The 18,364-nt window shown below is 41.4% G+C and overlaps 1 protein-coding gene across 3 annotated transcripts in view; it reads right to left on the bottom strand.

The window, feature by feature from the left end:
- The window catches only part of LOC139620197 (plexin-A1-like), a 295,422-nt gene that overhangs the window by 102,456 nt on the left and 174,602 nt on the right, over positions 1-18,364 (bottom strand). For all 3 annotated transcript variants that reach the window (XR_011690764.1, XR_011690765.1, XM_071475509.1), the window contains exons 9-10: positions 17,487-17,586; positions 6,988-7,102 (exon numbers count right to left, since the gene is read on the bottom strand). Coding sequence is in view for 1 of the 3 variants with exons in the window: in XM_071475509.1 (XP_071331610.1) it covers positions 6,988-7,102; positions 17,487-17,586 (215 nt within the window). In the remaining 2 variants the exon portion in view is untranslated. The remainder of the gene's footprint in view (positions 1-6,987; positions 7,103-17,486; positions 17,587-18,364) is intronic.

The raw sequence follows: 18,364 nt of genomic DNA, 5'->3' as shown, positions 1-18,364 counted from the left end.
AAAAGTGAAACCAACACAACCGCAGGGCTAGATATTGAACCTTAATGCTTTTGGAATACAAACTGAAGTGTGTCCAAATACTTTGACAGGTATTCTTTGATCAGATGTTTTCTGACTGAGGCCACTACTCTGCCAATTTTAAACAAGTTAAAATATAATTTCTATGTAGTATATAGAAATAGTAATTTCCCCACATATGATTACTGATGTGCCTTCAGAACCACAAGGGGGTGAGGTTGATTAAGCCTTTGGTGGGAGGAAGAGGCGGGGTCAGATGAGATAAACGACACAGGAAACCATCATCACATGAGTGATACAAGTCTTCACAGACTTTTTCTCTTGATATTTTAATTAATTCATCTGGCTCAGTGTATCACCAGAAGTGTTAAATGTGCCCTCTTGTATATGTAGAAGCCATGAATGGAAGCCAAAAAAGGAAATGAACAGCAATGTAGAATAAAAGAAAAAGTGTCTTAGAATTATCTGCCTCTTAATCATTAGTGACATCTGAATATTTCCTACTTATGTTCTGCAGACAAAAGTAAGCTCTGTAGTTCTAAAGTAATCTTTAAGTGATTTTCAGGAGCTGAGCTTACAGGGAGGCAGAAAGTAGGGCACATAGCATTAACTAAATGACATGGAATTATTGAGTAGATGCTAAGAAGACACGAGGCACGGATAGTGTCACGACCCCCAAGTATCCTTTCATCTCCTGAATGGTTAAACAACTTTTGCATCCTCCTCCCACTCTTCCATCCTTCTCCGCCTTTCATCAACTTGCTCTCTCCTTCCTCTCCTTCTGTTCAGTCATCTGTTAATGTTGCTTCCACCAACATTGATATCTTCTTCTGACTTTTTTCTTATTTACCACCGTGATTCTTCCTCTGTCTATCTCCTCCCTCCTACAGTATATCATATCTTCCCCTTTCCCATCTTCTAATTTCTCTCCTGTTTTTTTTCTTTTTCTTTTTTTTCAAAGCCTTACATAAGCACGGAAACCAAAAGCAACATGTTTCATCAATCCTAATTTCACCCAGCCTGTTGATGAACTGGCCTTGGGCAATTTGGACAAATGCACTGTCCAATCTGCAATTTTCAACAATAATGAGACAATTAAAAATGAGCTTCCTGACAAACTTAATCAGAGGCATTTTACCATGATCTCTGATCTTCTGTTGGAGCGGGAAGAAAGATAATAAAAGTGTTAGAGTAATTTTGTGGACATACTAAGATAACTTTCAGAGGCATTATCACAGGTAATACCAGTGGATTTGATTTGTATATATCTTATCAGCAATACATCGTCAGCTGTGGGAGTGGCAGGGCTGGATGTGTGACAGCTGTTTGTTAAAAGGAAACCTGCATGATGTGCAGTCATAGTTCTACAAATTATTTTTTGCAGAAGGCATTTTTTTTCCTAATTTCTCATGTGCAGTGTGCCCACAGTTTCATAAATGAGGCCCATGGCTGTTTTAGCAAGCTTGCTTCTTCTCTAACAACTAGGCCACTGCCACACTCCTCCCCTTATGTTTTATTGTGGATGCTCCACCTTTCGCTTCCCATCTCATCTGTCTCTCTCCATTAAACACGCCAACGATCAGAGAAGCATCTGGAGTTGCATCTTTAAGCTTTAATACACTTTGAATAATTAACACACATGTGTGCACACATACACACACAAGGCTGAGTCTATCAGTGGCAGGCTGCTCCCCGAGCCAGAGAAACTCTGAGGGAGAAGGGAAGCTTGCTCTGTGCCAGCCCCAGCCCCGGAGTCTCCCAGCTGGGCAACACAGAGCTATGTAGCAGCCTCAGCTCCAGAAACCAGCAACAATGGAACGACAGCTGTAACTCTGACACCCATAGCTGTAAGACACAAAGAGAGGGTGTCTGGCTCCTGCTAAATGACTTGTTGAAGGAGTGGGTGAACAAGAGGAAAGAGCTTATTGGGTTAGAGATCAAAAAGGGAAACCCATATGGGGATGACTGGTGAGATGCAAGGCATCGTTTGAGCACTGATATGATGGGAGTGCGTGTGGAGAAAGGTTGGCTGGTGGGTGTGTGTGGGTACCTGCATACATGCTGCCTGCACTGGTGTTTCCCGCAGCAGCGAGGTGACTTGACAGAAACATACGACCATCTCACCAACTCACTCATCATGATGATTCATCCTCTAATTAGCAGCACGAAGGCTAACGCTGATCCACATATCTATATTCACCTTCTGTACATCTGGAGCCCAACACAGCCTGCTAATGATTATCAATGAGGCTAGGCTCCAAAGCCAGCGGTTCAATCCCCTGCGCTGCAGCGATGCATCATGGGCCGTCTGTATTTCATTGACTGTAAGGAGGTCAGTTTATAGGGGAGAGAGGGAGGAGGGGGCGAAACAAGAGATAACGGGTGAATGGGACAAAAGGGAAGAAAAGGAAGACGACTGAAAGGAGGACGAGGTAAGGCGAGAGGGGACTGAGAACAGGCAGAGCTGGTGAGTTGCAGATTCCCTTATTGAAAAGGTCAATGCTTCGACAGTTAAACTGTTTCAGAGCGGCTGATGCAGAACAAGCACCAGCTCATAATGAGCATTTCTTTCCACAGATTCAGATGACTTCACCCAGGCAGTGTCTTCATGAATAAATCAGACCTAATAAATACCCAGTATAAACCAAACCTAAAATAGGACTGAATAAATAGAAAAAAAAAGGTCTAAAACAACACCTCAATAGTCTGTTGTTGACACAAAGGCAAACTGATGTAGCCCGGGTGAAAAGGTGAAACACTAGCTCAGACAGAACATAGCACTGCATTAAAAAACTACTTTGGTAGCAATGCGTTGCTTCAGGTACCAGTGGGACAATTAAATGTGATCCAGGCCGGTTTGAGAGAAGATCCATGAGTTTTGGGGACTGAGTTTGAGGCGGACTCCAAAACACTGCAAAGTTTACAATACTAGGGGAAGGCTTTACATCTCTGGAGAGTTATCAAGGCGACAATCATTATATCCTCCATCTCAACCAGGCCAGAATCCCAACTAACAAGGGCCATAATGGACAATTCTGCACCAACGTTTAATGCCAGTGAAGGAAGGTGTTCCTTTTATGCACCAGGGCTGAAAGTAAGGTTGTAGGGCTGGGGTGATGGATGAGCTCAGAGCCAGAGAGAGAAGTTTACCTAACCACACAGCTTTAAGCCGGTGTTATACTTTTCACATCTGTGAGCACGAGAGGGTCTGCTGGGGTCCACGTGACGTAAATGTGACATATGGTGTGCGTAGGCTCTAGTGCAGACGTCCACATAACAACCAATTTTTACATCCCTACTCTCCACTCGGTACCAACTGAATGAGCTAACTGAGCTAACTGATGAGCAAGAAAACAAACATGGACGCTGAGTTTGAAGAGAGGCTGTGTGAGGACGTCCAACACTACCCTCGACGCTACTTCATCTTTAAAAGAACAATGATCAGCAGCCAAAGCAGCTCTTCTCCTTTTCGCATGGATGTTGCCATTCTGATTTGAGGGTATGACATATGTAGATGACAATCTACTAAAACAGGTATGAAACGAGTCCTCCAGGTGGAGTACGACAGCGGGAACACACTGGATGCGTGGTGTGGGCGTTGCAGCTGCCATTGTTGATTGGCTGCGTGTCTGCTGGAGCTCTGCTGCTGCAGCTCTATCTGTCTACATGGAGTCTGCAGGATAGTTGAATGTTGGATTTCTCTTCATTTTCAATGAATTCTGGTTCATTTTTGACAGAAAATGTCTCTATAATGCTACTGTCTCCGCATGCAGCTGTTAAATTGCTTAAAAAATTACATCTATATTTTTTCATGTCTGTGACATGTTCAGATTCAGCCTGGACATACAAAACTACAGGTCTTTGCTCTATTTGTGCTGTGAGAGGCACACGTCACACATGAAAAATAGGCGAACGCCGAACTTCTAGATCCCGTGACGCAGCTGCGAGGCAGTGTGCACACTCTGAGCCGTTAACGTGCTGAAATGAAAAACAACACCACGCACATGCCACGCAGCCGCCACGCACACGCCACGCACACGCCACGCACACGCCATGCAGCCAGTGTGCTCCAGGCCTGAATGAAAACAACTATGTGTCCGTGGTGTCAGCAGCTGTCCGTGTGCGCATCCGCAAGCAAGTATAAGTGAGCCTTATGCTTCCACTGTACCGATCTGAAGCACATACAGCATTTATGATCGAGCTTTAGATGGCTGTGCTAAAATAAGAATACAAATAAAACTCATGGACTGCTTAGAAGTTAAACAACAAAGCCCTTGTAACTACTTTTCACATCATTTACACGTCTGTGATTCCCTTTCCCGACATGTTTTTACCATTTTTAGTGACACCCGTGTTTGCATCATATATATTTATGATATATCCAACACTGCATGAAGGCAGTATTAGTGTATCATCAATAACAGGCAGTTCAAATCATCACTACTTGTTGCATGGAGTTAGTATTTTACACAGGCCTGTGTAACCAGCTCATTGTGACCCATAGTTTTTAAGAAAGGTGACATCACAGGGAGTGATACAGCCGGTGTTAGGGTGGATGGGTCAACAAAATATGAGACTTTCACTCTGCTGTTTGTAACTCATGTCAAAACAACAGTCAGCTTTGCCTCTTTTATAATCATGTGTTTGTTATTGTTACCATGGCGACGGTTGGTCTGCTAGGCCTGCTGCTGGTACGCTCCTACAGCTCACGTCCGAGGCTAAGGATAAATGACCTATGCTGACGTTCGGGTTGGAGGACTTGTTTCACACTCATATAAGAAAAAGAAAAATTGGCCATTTCTTGTCAAAGCTTCCATCTGGGGCTGTTACTTGGCAGCCATTTTAAGTCTCTGCTGTCAATCTTGTGCTGCATTAATTCATTTGAGGGACATAAAATATCCAGAGTAAAACGCAGCTCCATGCAAAATGAATGAACAGCTTAATTAACAAGCAGGCGAATTGCAATCAATAAAAGAATTAAGTAGGCGAGCTTGTAGGCAGGAAAATAAACGCAGACAAACCTGTTCTTCTATTACTTCCTCTGTTCTTTTTATCTTATTTTTCCCCATTTCCTCTGAATCTGAATGAAGTCATTTGAACCAACCCCCAGGCTGAGCGTGGGCCCAGTCTGCCATACCAGCCCAATGCTGGGATTCATTGGAGCAGAGCAAATTTGTTTGTCTCTGTGTTTGTTTGTCTTGGTGTTTGTTTCTCTCATTGTTTGTGTTTATACACATTTCTGTTGATGGCCTTCTCAAGTGTTTCTCTGACTCTGGCAATTTTCTGCCTGGTCACCCCTAATGCGCCTCTCTGTTTATCTGCTGTCATAATACAGCTGATTTATATACATTTACATACCCAGGAAGTGACAGCAGAGACTTCTATTTATTTTAAGGGGGCAAGAATTATACATTAGTGTTTATCTGTTTACACACACAGGGGAGAGAAAGTGTATTTCTGTGATTTACCTGTGACACACATTCACAGATGCCATGAATTTTATCAGATATGAAGTGAAGTCAGCCTCAAGAAATATGACAAATGCCTTTGGGAAGATAACCAGTGTAGTGTGAATTCAATCACTTTGGCAACCGACTGCTAATGACACAGGGGAAACTTTTTCAGGCAGCGGAGATGGGCAATATTGCTTTCAGCAGGGGCTACGGACTGGCAAATTGGAACAAAATCAAGGCTAGAGGAGATAAATGCGTGACCACAAAACGGCTGCTGCTGTGTTCGAGTGTACATATGCATTGTTTCAAAATGTTACCTATTCAGTGACAGACAGAGAGCACGAGGACGCATCCGAACACACGCATCCATCACAAAAGCCCAGAGCTGTCACTTCACTGTCTGCTCTGTTAATAACAATAATCCATGTAAGGATGTGGTGATGGCACTTTTACGTGTGTGTGTGTGTGTGTGTGTGTGTGTCAATGTATCAAAATTCAGCAAAACCCCACTGACATTCAAAGTGTCTTGGTAACCATGGCAACGCGTGCAACAAAAAGAAGCAGAGCCCATCAGAGGCAAAGAGGAGAAAACAAAAATGAAAGGTTGAATTGGCGTGGCTCTCCAAACGAGATGGGGATGGATGTCAGCATGGTGTGTTTACAGGAGGATGTAACGTGTGATGACAGGGTGTGTGGTGTCAAGTGTTATCCCTTCCATCCACACACGCGCATGCACAAAACGACCTAAAATTACTGCCCTGCTTACACACTTGAACATTATTTGATAGATACACATGCACACACACAGTCTTAAATAAAGGCAATTATCAGGCACACAGACACTCACACACGCATGGATATAAACACAAACACACAAATAGCCAGAGACAAAGCTGGCGTGACTGTGGTTGGGAGCGAAAAACACAAAAGTTCATTTGTGTTTGTCAGTGTGGATTTCTCGTGCTTGTGTGAGAGACGGCGAGAGGCAGAGACTCAGATGGAGACAGAGGAAGTGTGAAAGCCCGTCATGTCGTGGATGGATGTGGGTTTTCATGCAAATATAACATTTGGGACAGTAGCGCGCGCTGCCATTTGCATACTCATTCACCCCGCCTTGTTTATAAGTGAATAAATCCAGCACTGCTTGGAGTACAACAGCTGCTGCTGGGCCACTCACAGCAGCACTCGTTCATACACACACATACACACACTCAAATGGTGTACAGGCCCCAGCTGCACCCTTGGCATTACTATGCCACTATACATACGTGTGTGTGTGTGTGTGTGTGTGTGTTTGTATTAATACTTAATGCACACACAAAATACAAAATGTATTCATGTGTTGCCCTGTATTTCGATGTTTCTGAAGCTGCATTTCTTTGTGTGTGAGTGTTTGTGACAGGATGTTTAACTACATGTGCTCATGGATTTTTGCATGTGGTTATGTAGGTTTTTTTTTTTTGTGTGTTTGTGTGTGTGTGTGTGTGTGTGTGTGTGTGTGTCCTCGCACCCTCACCTCGGAGGTGTTGACTCGTCCCTCCTGGAAGGAGCAGTCGCTGGCGTCCTGCGTGCACATGTGTCGATATTTGCACCAGTAACATGGGAAGTTTCCATTAACACAGGACAGGCACCTGGAGTGAGTGGGAATGTGAGAGAAAGGGGAGAGGACAGAGGGGCTTTAATATTTAACATAATCAATAATAACCATCAATAATCACAGTCATTTAAAAAAAAAAAATTATCTGTGCTGTAGCATTTTTCCTTGAAGTTTCCTCAATAAAACACCTTTTCAATTTTAAGACCTGCAATAATGATAATAACTTTATTTATAAGTGCTTTACAAGAAAAAAGTAAAAGCAGATAAAATTCCAAAAGTCCAAAATAAAATGAGTAGAACAGAATAAATTAATTAATTTCTCAACTCAACATTGTGCAAAACAATCTGACTGTAAGTGAAAAGAGGCATTAAAATATGTAAAAACAATAATTAGTGACAAAACAATATAAATAAAACATGTATCAAACATTATCAATGTCTAAAACAAAGCATTTTAAGAAGAGATTTAAAGGAGGTTAAAGAGTCACAGTGTGTGATTTGACTGGGGAGAGAGTTCCAGAGTGTCGGGGCTCTAATAGCGAACGCCTGGTCACCCTTAGTCACAAGCCTTGACCTTGGGTTGACCAGCAGGCCACCTTCCGTAGATCTTTGTTCTCAATTGGGCACATACCATGTCAACAAATCAGAAATGTAATTGGGTGCAGAGCCATTTAAAGCCTTAAAAGCCAGCAATAAAATTTTAAAATCAATCCCAAATCTAACAGGGAGCCAATGAAGGGAGGCGAACACCGGAATAATGTGATTGTACCTGTTAGTTCCAGTAATAAGACGAGCAGCAGCATTTTGTACAAGCTGAAGATGGAGGATGGAGGCCTGGCTGATACCCAAATAAAGTGCATTACAATAATCAAGCGGAGATTAAATAAATGCATGTACAACTTCTTGTAGGTCAGTGACTGATAGAAATGACCCTAAGCTTGTAAAAACAAGACTGAACCACATGTTTGACTTGATTATCAAAGGTCAGGTTAGCATCAAATATTACCCCTAGATTCCCAGCACCAAGGTTAATTTAATTAGAGATGTCGACAAGATTTGCACTGAGGGAGCTGACAGAATTTGAGTGGCGAAACAGAATGACTTCAGTTTTATCATGTTTGACGCCGAGTGTCCAGACAGCAAGCTTCCATGACACCTGGAAATGTTGAAGTAAACTGCCACAGGGCAAAGGCCAGAGAGAGGACGGATTAGAGGAGAGTGGCGTGTTGCAGAGAGTGCAGCTGTTTTGTTTTCCTGTTTGATGGACAATGAATGACACACTTCACCCCTGGAGAGTTCTGGTTTCGTTTTTGCCTGAAATCGACTGAGCTCAGCGCACGACTGTGGAGTGAAGAGGACTGGAGTGGGCTGACCTGGCCGTGCAGTCGAGTGAACAACAGTGTACAGAGAGAATGTTCCTTTTCTTTTCTGACTGGAAACCGAAGACATTTCTCTTACGTATGATCTGATAGTAGTTGGTATACAGCCATAGCAGCAGCCACGTGAAATATCCTGAATTAATGTTTTTGCTGGAAACAGCTATGGATTGTAACAGATACTATGATCCTTTCTTTTTAAAACATCATTTCCATCAACCTTAAGTATAAATTCATTATTAAATCTAGCCTACAAGTTACTCTCTAAGTACAAAAAAAAGTAACTTTCCCATCACATCCTCACATATGTGGCTCTGATCTCATTGGGCATCCAGGCAGTCAGTTCAGTACCTAAAACAAATGACTAATGCAACATGAGCCTGCATCGGAAAAATTCTGTTGCATGTGTTGGGGATTTATAACTGTTTAATGTCAACCACATTCACAGCTTCAAAAGCAAAATGTGTCGCAACATTCAGAAGACAAACACAGATATCATGACGAATTTCTTAAATTTGGCATTTAAGATTGCTGGTTATATAGTAATTAGCATAAAAGAAACCGATAGAGACACTGCCACCACGACCTGAATTCATCATAGATTAGGTATGATATGCTCAGGGAGAACTGTCGCCATGTTAAATAGGCCTACAGAAAGAGTGGAAACACAGATCAAAAGAAAACCTTCGACGGGGGACGCGTATCACACACTGACAGGCCGAGCGTGGACATGCATCACCGCATTCGCACAACATCAAATGTTTATGGTCCAAATCTCCAGAAATCAGGTTTGAATGACAAGTGTAGCTGTGGCCTTGTGCATTAAGACTTTTCTCCAGCTGTCAGCGAGGCCGAGGCGGACGCTGAAAACACCCGAGAGAGAGCAGGGAAGAATCCTTGGTGATCCACTCCTCTCCTCTTATTCTCCATGCTTGGAGGCTTACAGTGAACTAAGCTGGCAGACCAAGATAAGCCTGTTTTTAAATAAGATTTGTTTTTTTTTTTTTGTTTTTTTTTTCCTTCTTCTGTGTTGAGGAAAAAAAAAAAGAATATATACACATTCAAACAGCCATAGGCAGACAAAAGCACGGATCTCCTAGTTACCAGAAAAAAAACGGCAATAGAAGAGAAGATTTTGTAAAGATGCAAAGGTTAGTTTAGGTTTTTACTTTGTTTATGTGAGAACCTCAATGAAATTGTTCAATTTAGTTAAGTGTTATTTTCATAATGAAAAAGGAGAGACAGCAGTTCATTCCAGTCCACGTTCTCTATGAACTTGATTTTAATTTAATTTAATTCTCCGTTAGATCATAACTTTCTCAAGTGTTTTCATTTCACTGCTGTATTTAGTTTTCATTGTCATCTGACTCCAACAGGGATAAACAGGAAGTCTCAACTTACCAAGCTTTATTATCATATTCTTGTAATTTTAATGTCGACTGTCATTGTTTGAACTTAAAACCGAGCCGCAAACTTGGTTTAAAAACGACAGCAAGTTCTATGTCAAACACAATAATTATAGTGACAGAACAACATGTTCAGTAACTCTAAGCCTGATACTCTTGTTCCGCTAAAGCCAGTCCTGGCTTTGTTGCTCTTACACCACTTCTAAACTGAATTTCCATTATATGGCTTAAGAAAAAGCCAGCTCTAATTACATGTCGGTCCTCTCTCCTGTTTGCTGTCACTGTACTCAATCAGACCTCCAGCAGCTCAACCCCCACACACCCACAGTCTCTGTTCTCCCACTCACATCCACCCTACAAACTGACTGGAACCCGTGGGATCTATTGAATGTATCCATCATCCCGTCTATCACTGTATGATGACTGAGTGTCATGGCTGTATCACTTGTTACCACTGTACTCGGCAGTTCTCATTCTACTAATGCCTCGTTTCATTTCTTTGGAGGAAAAGGATATTTACTTCCACTGAGTTAAAATCTTTGACAATTGGCTTTTAGTCTCGACACTTGGATAATGGAGCTACTGTGAACATCTAATGAAAATGTAAGTGAGATTCCTCAAGAAGCTCACTTCACACCTTTACTTACACCTTCATTAATTCTTTTTTTTTTTTTTCAACTAACACCAAGGGAATTAATGATGCAGGTCTTTGATAGCTTGTCTTTGCTTAGTTTGATATTTTGGGAAATAAAATAACAAATGAGAGTGTGAGAGTGAGATGAGCAGATCAATACCACTTATATTATTTGTGTGCTAAATATCAAGCTGCAGGAGACTTCCCTCAGCTTGTGTGGAAGCTGAAGGTGAAAAAAATATATCTGCCCACCATCTTATAAATGAACGTTCCATGTCATTTGTTTAATCCATTGTTGTACCACTGTATGCTAGTTTTCCAGCACTAGGCACCAAACAGGCAACAAAGTTAGCTAAAGAGACAGATATAGAGCTGAAATAGAGCTGAGAAGAAACGGTGAATATTAGAGTTACATTTCTCACGTTGCCAGTAACATGACTGAATGCCACTGTCGCCCTGTTTCTGCTGGGTGCGCAAATGTTTGCTAACACGTTAGCCAACTTTTATGGCATCATGATGATAAGGCCGAGAGTGTATTCGCAGACAGCAGTTGATACAATTGGGACACTAATTGAAAGGTAAAATGCTATATAATTATACACTGATTATTCGTAGCCCAATTATTATCTCTGTCGCATAAACATACACCAGAGCTGCATCAGAAATGAGGCAAAATACATCAAAATACATGCTATCTTACAAGACATGCAATTTTTTACGCATCTTTCATGTAATACGTATGTTTTCATTTGTGACTACACAGCAATCTTCGCTCTATTTTTGTCAGTGCCTACTGTTGTGGCAGTGTGTTGTTTTCAAAATACGGACCTGACAGGCACTTTAATAATAGTTTTTAAAAGCCTGATGTTCAGGCACAGGAGGAGACAACCCCCCACACAGTCTGAGGAGTATTACGCTTGCCAGTCACTCCCAACGGGTGATAAAATCACATTACTTAGCAGCTAAAGTTGGCAGCTAGCCTGTTAGCAAGATGACTTCTCCTGCAGCACTTTCATGAGGCAGGCAGCAATGCATGATGGTCTAGCCTGTTCGACGCAGTGTACATCTTCAGCGGATAAAACTTACAGTTGAAAATCTGAACAGTGCTACAACATGGCTGATTCACTCCACTCCATAGTGAACCACATAGTGAGCGAGTGGCTATTCTGAACGGGGCCTGACTGCGTTTTGGTTTGTATTAGGGTTTTTGAAAATTGATTCAGTTTTAAAGCTGCTTAATTTATTTGATATTGTAAATCTTCTTTCATTTGTGAGTTACCATTGAGGATTATAGTAAAATCTAGCTATGCTGAACCCACTATTGTATAATACCCATATCCATTCAGTGCCATGCATTTTGCAGCACTTATTACTACATCACCGCTACACATATGTACAAGTTGCTAACTTTACCTTATCAGTGAGAGACAGTTACAAAGCAGTGATTGAGTCTATATCCACTTCCCTGTCGGACAGGATAAAAAAATAAAAAATCACAATACCACCTTCACTGTTTGACTGACAAGTGATCTCTGCAAAGTCTAGTCCAAAAACACTACAGTAATGAACCACCATGGGGGGTTTAAAACCAGGTCCTGCAAACAGAAGGACAACTGCTCAGCTCACAATGCCACCCTGCTGCCAGAAAGACAGTTGGTTTTAAATTGGATTTCACTCTAATCCTTGCTTTGTCTTTGTCCCCCTGTCCTTGGTTTATTCAGATTGCCGAGGGTTAACTTCTAAATTTCCTGACAGAGTGACAGAGGGGTCTTCATATAGCCAGTGATAAGCCAGTCAGACAAGACTGAACTGCAGTGTGAGGTTTATAATCAATGCCAGTGGATTTCCATCGGAAGAAAGGTGGACTGAGGTTATGCTAACAGTCTGATGTTTGTTAGTCGAGCTGGTGAGCCAGTTCCTCCTCACTATTAACCCCGGGGTTTATCGATTTCTTGTTGCAGGGACATGTTCGCACACACTCGCAAGGGTGTGTGTGCACGCTCGTGTCCGCAATGACACACACTCACAGACTGAGACACACTAATACGCACAAGCTGTCACCCATGTTGAAATCGTAGCATTCCTTTGGGTCACCTGGCCAGTGGAGACTTGTTCTACAGTAGAGCCGTCAATGCCTGGACAACTGGCTTGGGTGAGTGGCTGTGCTGCTGCAATGAAGTCAATAAAATCCCCTGCTATTTAACAAGGCCTAGCAACAGAGCCCGGTCAAACGCCTTTTCATCTTCTCCGAGCTTTTGTTCTAGCGAGGCCGGATCGATGGAACAAAGCTGTTGATATGCGAGCAATGGACCCAAACGAACGTACATGAAAGGAGGGAACTATCATATGCTCATTTAATTCTGGTCAATGAGGACACAGTCACAGATAAAGCTAATTAGGAGGTCCATCTTTCATTTAGCGCTCACTAAAACACGTCAACATGTGTCGACCCGCTTTTAAGGCAAAAAGCATTAAGTTCAATAGCATCAGTACTTGAAGCGGCTATAAGCTGTAATTCTGATTATAAACCTCATATCTCACACGTATCTTTCATGTGAACAGTGTTCAGAAGACAGATAAGACTGACTGTGCTATGTGATCTATAAGTAGCCCCCTTTGTTTTTTATTCAATAAAGCTCCAAAGAGAGCAGCAATAGAAGGATGCATACATCATTAAAGTATGCTGCAGATGAACCAAATGAGCAGTTTAGACTCTCAACAGGGGACTCATTATAAGATATTATTTCATCTTATCAGTGATGTCTAAAAGTAGTAAGTCTGCGAGTCTTACCCCTCAGTTTAATTAAAAGTGTCTCGCATTCACTGAAAATTGAACCAACAACCACAAAATCAACAACAAGTAATGGAACTGTTTCTAACGAGAGGATGGCTGGTCTCTGAGAGGGAGCAACGGCGGACGGGCAGCCAGGAAATGAGAGCCCTTCCTGGGGGCCGGAGCGTGGGCTGGTCCCCTCCCATGAGTGCTTCTTTTCACTGCATAGATTTCAGCCCTTTCATATTGTAATGGTCATGGTGGCCTGAGGCTGGGGCGCAAACCTTTTAGCTGTGTGGGACGCATTATTCCTGACACAATAGGCACAATCTCTCTCTTGTTAGCTAACGCTCCGCTTTATATCTCTCTCTCCTTCTTCCTGCCTCCTTCTCGGTTGCCTCTTCCCTGTCTAGTTCTCGGGGAACGCGAGTTTTCCTTCCTTGTCCCACTCTTCCCTCCAGCGCTCTCCCTGCTGTTTGTTTCTCTTCCTCTCTTTAAAGATGAATTATTCCTCCGCCCGCATGCTCAATTAAACTATTCCAAACCTCTTTTTTAATGCAAATTTCTAATATTGTAACAGCGTATGTAAATAGCTTGCAGGGCTATTTGCAGTGCCAAGTCTGTGCCTTCTGTTTCTACGTGCTCCTTCTGACTGCGTCTGCACCTGTTTTTGTGTGTTTGCATGAGAATGTGTATGGCTGGTGATGCCGGTGCTGCATCCACCACTAGAAGTGTTGTGCAAGGCTGTATTAAGTTGCACACCAGCCTGTCTGGGCGCTTGCCTGCAGGCTGCTCTGCTTGTGCATCTGTGCTGATGCCGTACGTCTGTGCGTCTGCTTTTGCGAGTCTGAGCTACACTTTCACACCCACCCACCACGCCCACGAGGAGAACTCCATTATCTGCCACTGAACATTGCGACTCCTGTGCCTTGCTTGCTACACGCAGGGTCAAAGATTTAGAGGTGAAAGGTGACAGCAGAGGGGGAGTAGTGTATAATATGTGAGTTTATGTTACAGCTGCTGCGGTAATAACTGCTCTGTAGTTGCACAGTCCTGCAGAGTCCTGAGGGGGCCAGCGAAGCCAACATCAAAGGCTTAAACAGCAGTCTGCCTGTTTATGCAGCAACAGGAGGAGGGCTAGGTGGGCTGGCTAATCAGAGGTACAGAGCATAAACACACACACACACACAGAAGGAAACACATCCTACATACACACAAAAATTCACAGACACTACAGTGCTAACTCAATCTGAAAACACACATGTGAACACACACGCATTCACAAAATGAATCAGAGCCATTGAACTAGGCCTGGAGGCCCCAGGAAGTGGCCCAGGTGAGCTCTCTCTCCAAGCCCACTCTATTATGACCATCTCCACACAGCCACCCCGGCTAGAGCTAATTAACGGCCTATTACTATGCAGATATATGCAGGGCCAAGAGCAGAGCACAGGCAATAAATGGGCTTGATGAACGAGAGAGGGGCAAGTAAAGGGAAATGGGTTGGGGGGGTCGTGGAGGGGGCTAAGAGCGGTCAGTTGGGGGGGGGGGGGGGGGGGGAAGTCCACTTTACACAGCTAATTACTAGTTTCTTTTAATGCTGGTGATCAAGGAATTAATGATTCTTGTCATAATTAGTAGTTTTGAGTTTTAAACTCTTGTCAGTGTTTTGGCGTGGGAACGTTTCCAGCCATCCTTCATAGAAACTGGGGGATTCTATCTGTGTTTTGAAGACAGGAAACAGAGGCTATATGAAGCTCCTCAGCCATAGTGTCTTAAATCTATTATTGGTCTGTTGTCCTAATCTTTGTTCAAATGTATTTAAAATGGAAACAAAAACTCAAACTCAAAGAAAAAAATATGAAGACAGAGTTTCTAAAGTTTACGAGAAAGAAAGGCCCGAAATGGATAAAACAAAACAGATAAAATTTAGGCGTAAATTCATCAACAATGTCCAATCAGCCCCTGGACGTAGTGTATTGTGTGTGACATTTCCAGACAGGAAAAGAAAAAACAGAAAACATTCAGTAGACATATCTATCAGTGACAATCATTTTCAGGATGCTGTTATTTTTTATGTTAGGATGTTTTAAATGATGTAATCATTAGGGGAGGAAGTAATGCTGTCATCAATCTATGCTTGGCAAGAAATGGAGAAATCCACTTTGAGAATGCCACAGATGCATTTTTATTAGGGATGTATCAACACAGTGCAGATACCTAAATGTGAGATGGGAGTCTGCGGCAGGTAGAAGAGATGAGATAGAGTGAGAGAGAGAGAGAGAGACTAAGCGACTTCAGCGGCGCAGCCAAGAGTCATTTAGGGGATGACATTTTATTTATTTTCATTTAACCTTTATTTAACAAGGCAGGTCAATTAAAGAGAACAACATTCATCATTCATTATCAGGCTGATCTCACTGCTGCTTGGCCTCTCTCTTTACCCCCTCCCTCCCGTCCTGTTGGAAAACTTAAACTGAAAATCTTAGTCATTGGGATTAAAAGACAAACCCACCATTTAAGGAAAATATCTAAGTGCAATTTTTCCAACTAATATTTCAGTTTAAACTCAAAGCCTGATCCTACTACACAGGATCAAACGGGAAGAGTCTGAATGGAGCACAATCACAAATGTACCTTGTGTCTGCATTGTTGAGGACCTGTCAGTGTTATTTCAACCAGCCACTCCACTATTCAAATCTGTTTAATTATTACTTTAATTGTTATTCATTAAATGATTTACTACATTATTGTAAACTGGTCAGAATGTATTATTGCACACGATCTGCTGACCAGTGACTTTTGATAATGCACATGGTTCTGCAAGTTTTGATATCTGACCAGCAGCCACTACTGATGCAACTGTGCACTTGAGCTAACACAAGCAGTTAGAAGCAATTTTCTTACTAGATTTGGCAACTTTTAAGACACGTTTAGCTTTTTTTTTTTTCTTTTTTTTTTTAAACAGGCTAGCAAAAAATCCACTCACTTTTTGTGCTGACATGAGCTTCTCTCTGCCAATGACTGTGTAACTTTTTACCTCCATTTTATTCCTTCATTCTCACTGGTCTTTTCCCTCTCTAGCTCTTAGAGAACATGAGTTTTCCTCCTGGTCCCCGTCTTCCCTCCAGCGCTCTGCCTCCTGTTTCTCCTGCATACACTATCAATCTATTCGAAACCTCTTTTTTAATGCAAATTCTAATATTGTAACAGCGTATGTAAATGGCTTGTAATGTCATTTGCTGTGCCATTCAATCCAGCTCATGATAAAGTCAGTAAAGCTTTGACTTCATTTTGTGAAGATCTTTTAGATCTTCTGCACTTTTGCTCTTAAATGATACAAGAATTTTGTGAATAACGTGAGTTTCCTGTGTGTGAGCTTCTGTAAGTTTTGTGAGTTTCCTCTTAATGAAAAAAAAAAACTCAAAACAAAATTAACATTAATGAGCTCCAGCTGAGACTTGCTCTTACAGCCAGCAAAACAGCTTCCACCTCTGTGCTCCTTTTTTTTTTATATCTTACTGTACAAATAATATTTAATTAACAGAATTAATATTGCAGATGTTCAGCCTATGATTAAGTGTAATTTAGAACAGTTTAAATGAAGTGTTTCCTGTAAGAAGAATATGTGTATGGTCTCTCTTTCTTTTCCTGCTTGCTCTTCTTTGTTAAATAGGAGTTTCAGCTGGAAATATAAACACTATGTAAAAACAGTTTTTAAACCAATGCTAAAAGGCAGTCAGTATTCCTATACTTACAATGGGAATAATTAATTTCCAAGGAACATAGCTGACATGTTTTAGCCTCCATAGCTTGGCTGCCCTTCTTGGTCTTGCATGGTTGGAAATCAATTTATTATTTCAGTCACCAGTGGTTCCTTCATTGCTTGAGATTTAATTAAGTAATTGATTTGTAAAAAGCTTGAATACATTGAATAATGAATTAGCAGAGGTTATTTTCAGGCCAATATTTTACCACTATTGCTTTTGGTAAAGAACCACAGTCACCCCTCTATTGATCACCGCTTTCCGCAAATCTGCAACTTGCTGTGTGTGTTATATAATTGTGTATTGGAAATCGCACTCAGGCCATTTAAGCAATGGGACTTTTTCTCACTCTTCTCTTCCACTTCTATTTCAAGTGTATTCATGTTTAATACAAAAAAATATATATAATAATAATAATTTTAAACTTGGAAAAACAAACCAAAACAAAAAAAAAACACTTACGATTGGTGGACACTGCAGTTGTAGAACACAAAGTCCACGCTGGCAAACTTCTTTCCCGTCTCCTTCGACTTCAGATACAACTTTATAACACGTTGATCACCTACGAGGAGACAAAAACATTCACATCATATGTTATCAGTGCTTTTTGTTCTGCAGACTCTCCCATAGTGCACAACTGATATTATCATTAACAATTAGTGTGTTAAACCTCCTAATGTGTTAGAGAGGAGTTTACACCTTTAGTGTTTTCTTCTGTCTTTGAATCCACGACAAACACTGAAAAAAAATGAATTACTATCCGGTATATATTTTATCTGCTTAGTAATTTAGTAGTCATCCATAACTCTTAATAACTTTATATTATATATATATATATATATATATATATATATATATATATATATATATATGTTATTATTATTATATATATTTTATTGCTACTGCTTATATTTTATTGCTTAAGATGTGATAAGATAAGATAAGAAAGGCAAATATATTATGAAACCATGAGAGGCTTGTGATAAACAAACAAACAATGTTTGTATTTTCTTAAAATGAGCAATTATCATTACATTTGTGGGTCAAAACTGACCATATGCCTTCCTATGCAATAAGCATGGCTGCATATTCCATGTATAGCTGTTTCCTGAATTACAAGCCGCCCAGATTTAGATGCCATATTACCCAGGGGAATATGGGAATGTACTGTGTAAATGGACATCGACCTTTGAATGGGACCTGCCCTTCATCCACTGTAAACTTGGGTCCTGGTTTGAAGGCCAGTGGTTCCATCCATTTGTCCCAAACATTGCGTATTGGGTGCAAGTTTGCACCTTTCACAATGAGCCAATCCTTTCTCCTGATTGTCAATTTGATTG

The sequence above is a fragment of the Trachinotus anak genome, unplaced genomic scaffold (genome assembly GCF_046630095.1).
Source record: "Trachinotus anak isolate AG129_WGS33_773 ecotype Australia unplaced genomic scaffold, CSIRO_AGI_Tana_v1 ptg000004l, whole genome shotgun sequence".
NCBI classification, from domain to species: Eukaryota; Metazoa; Chordata; class Actinopteri; order Carangiformes; family Carangidae; genus Trachinotus; species Trachinotus anak.
Note: the sequence above shows the minus strand (reverse complement) of the source record. Positions and strands in the feature narration are given on the sequence as shown.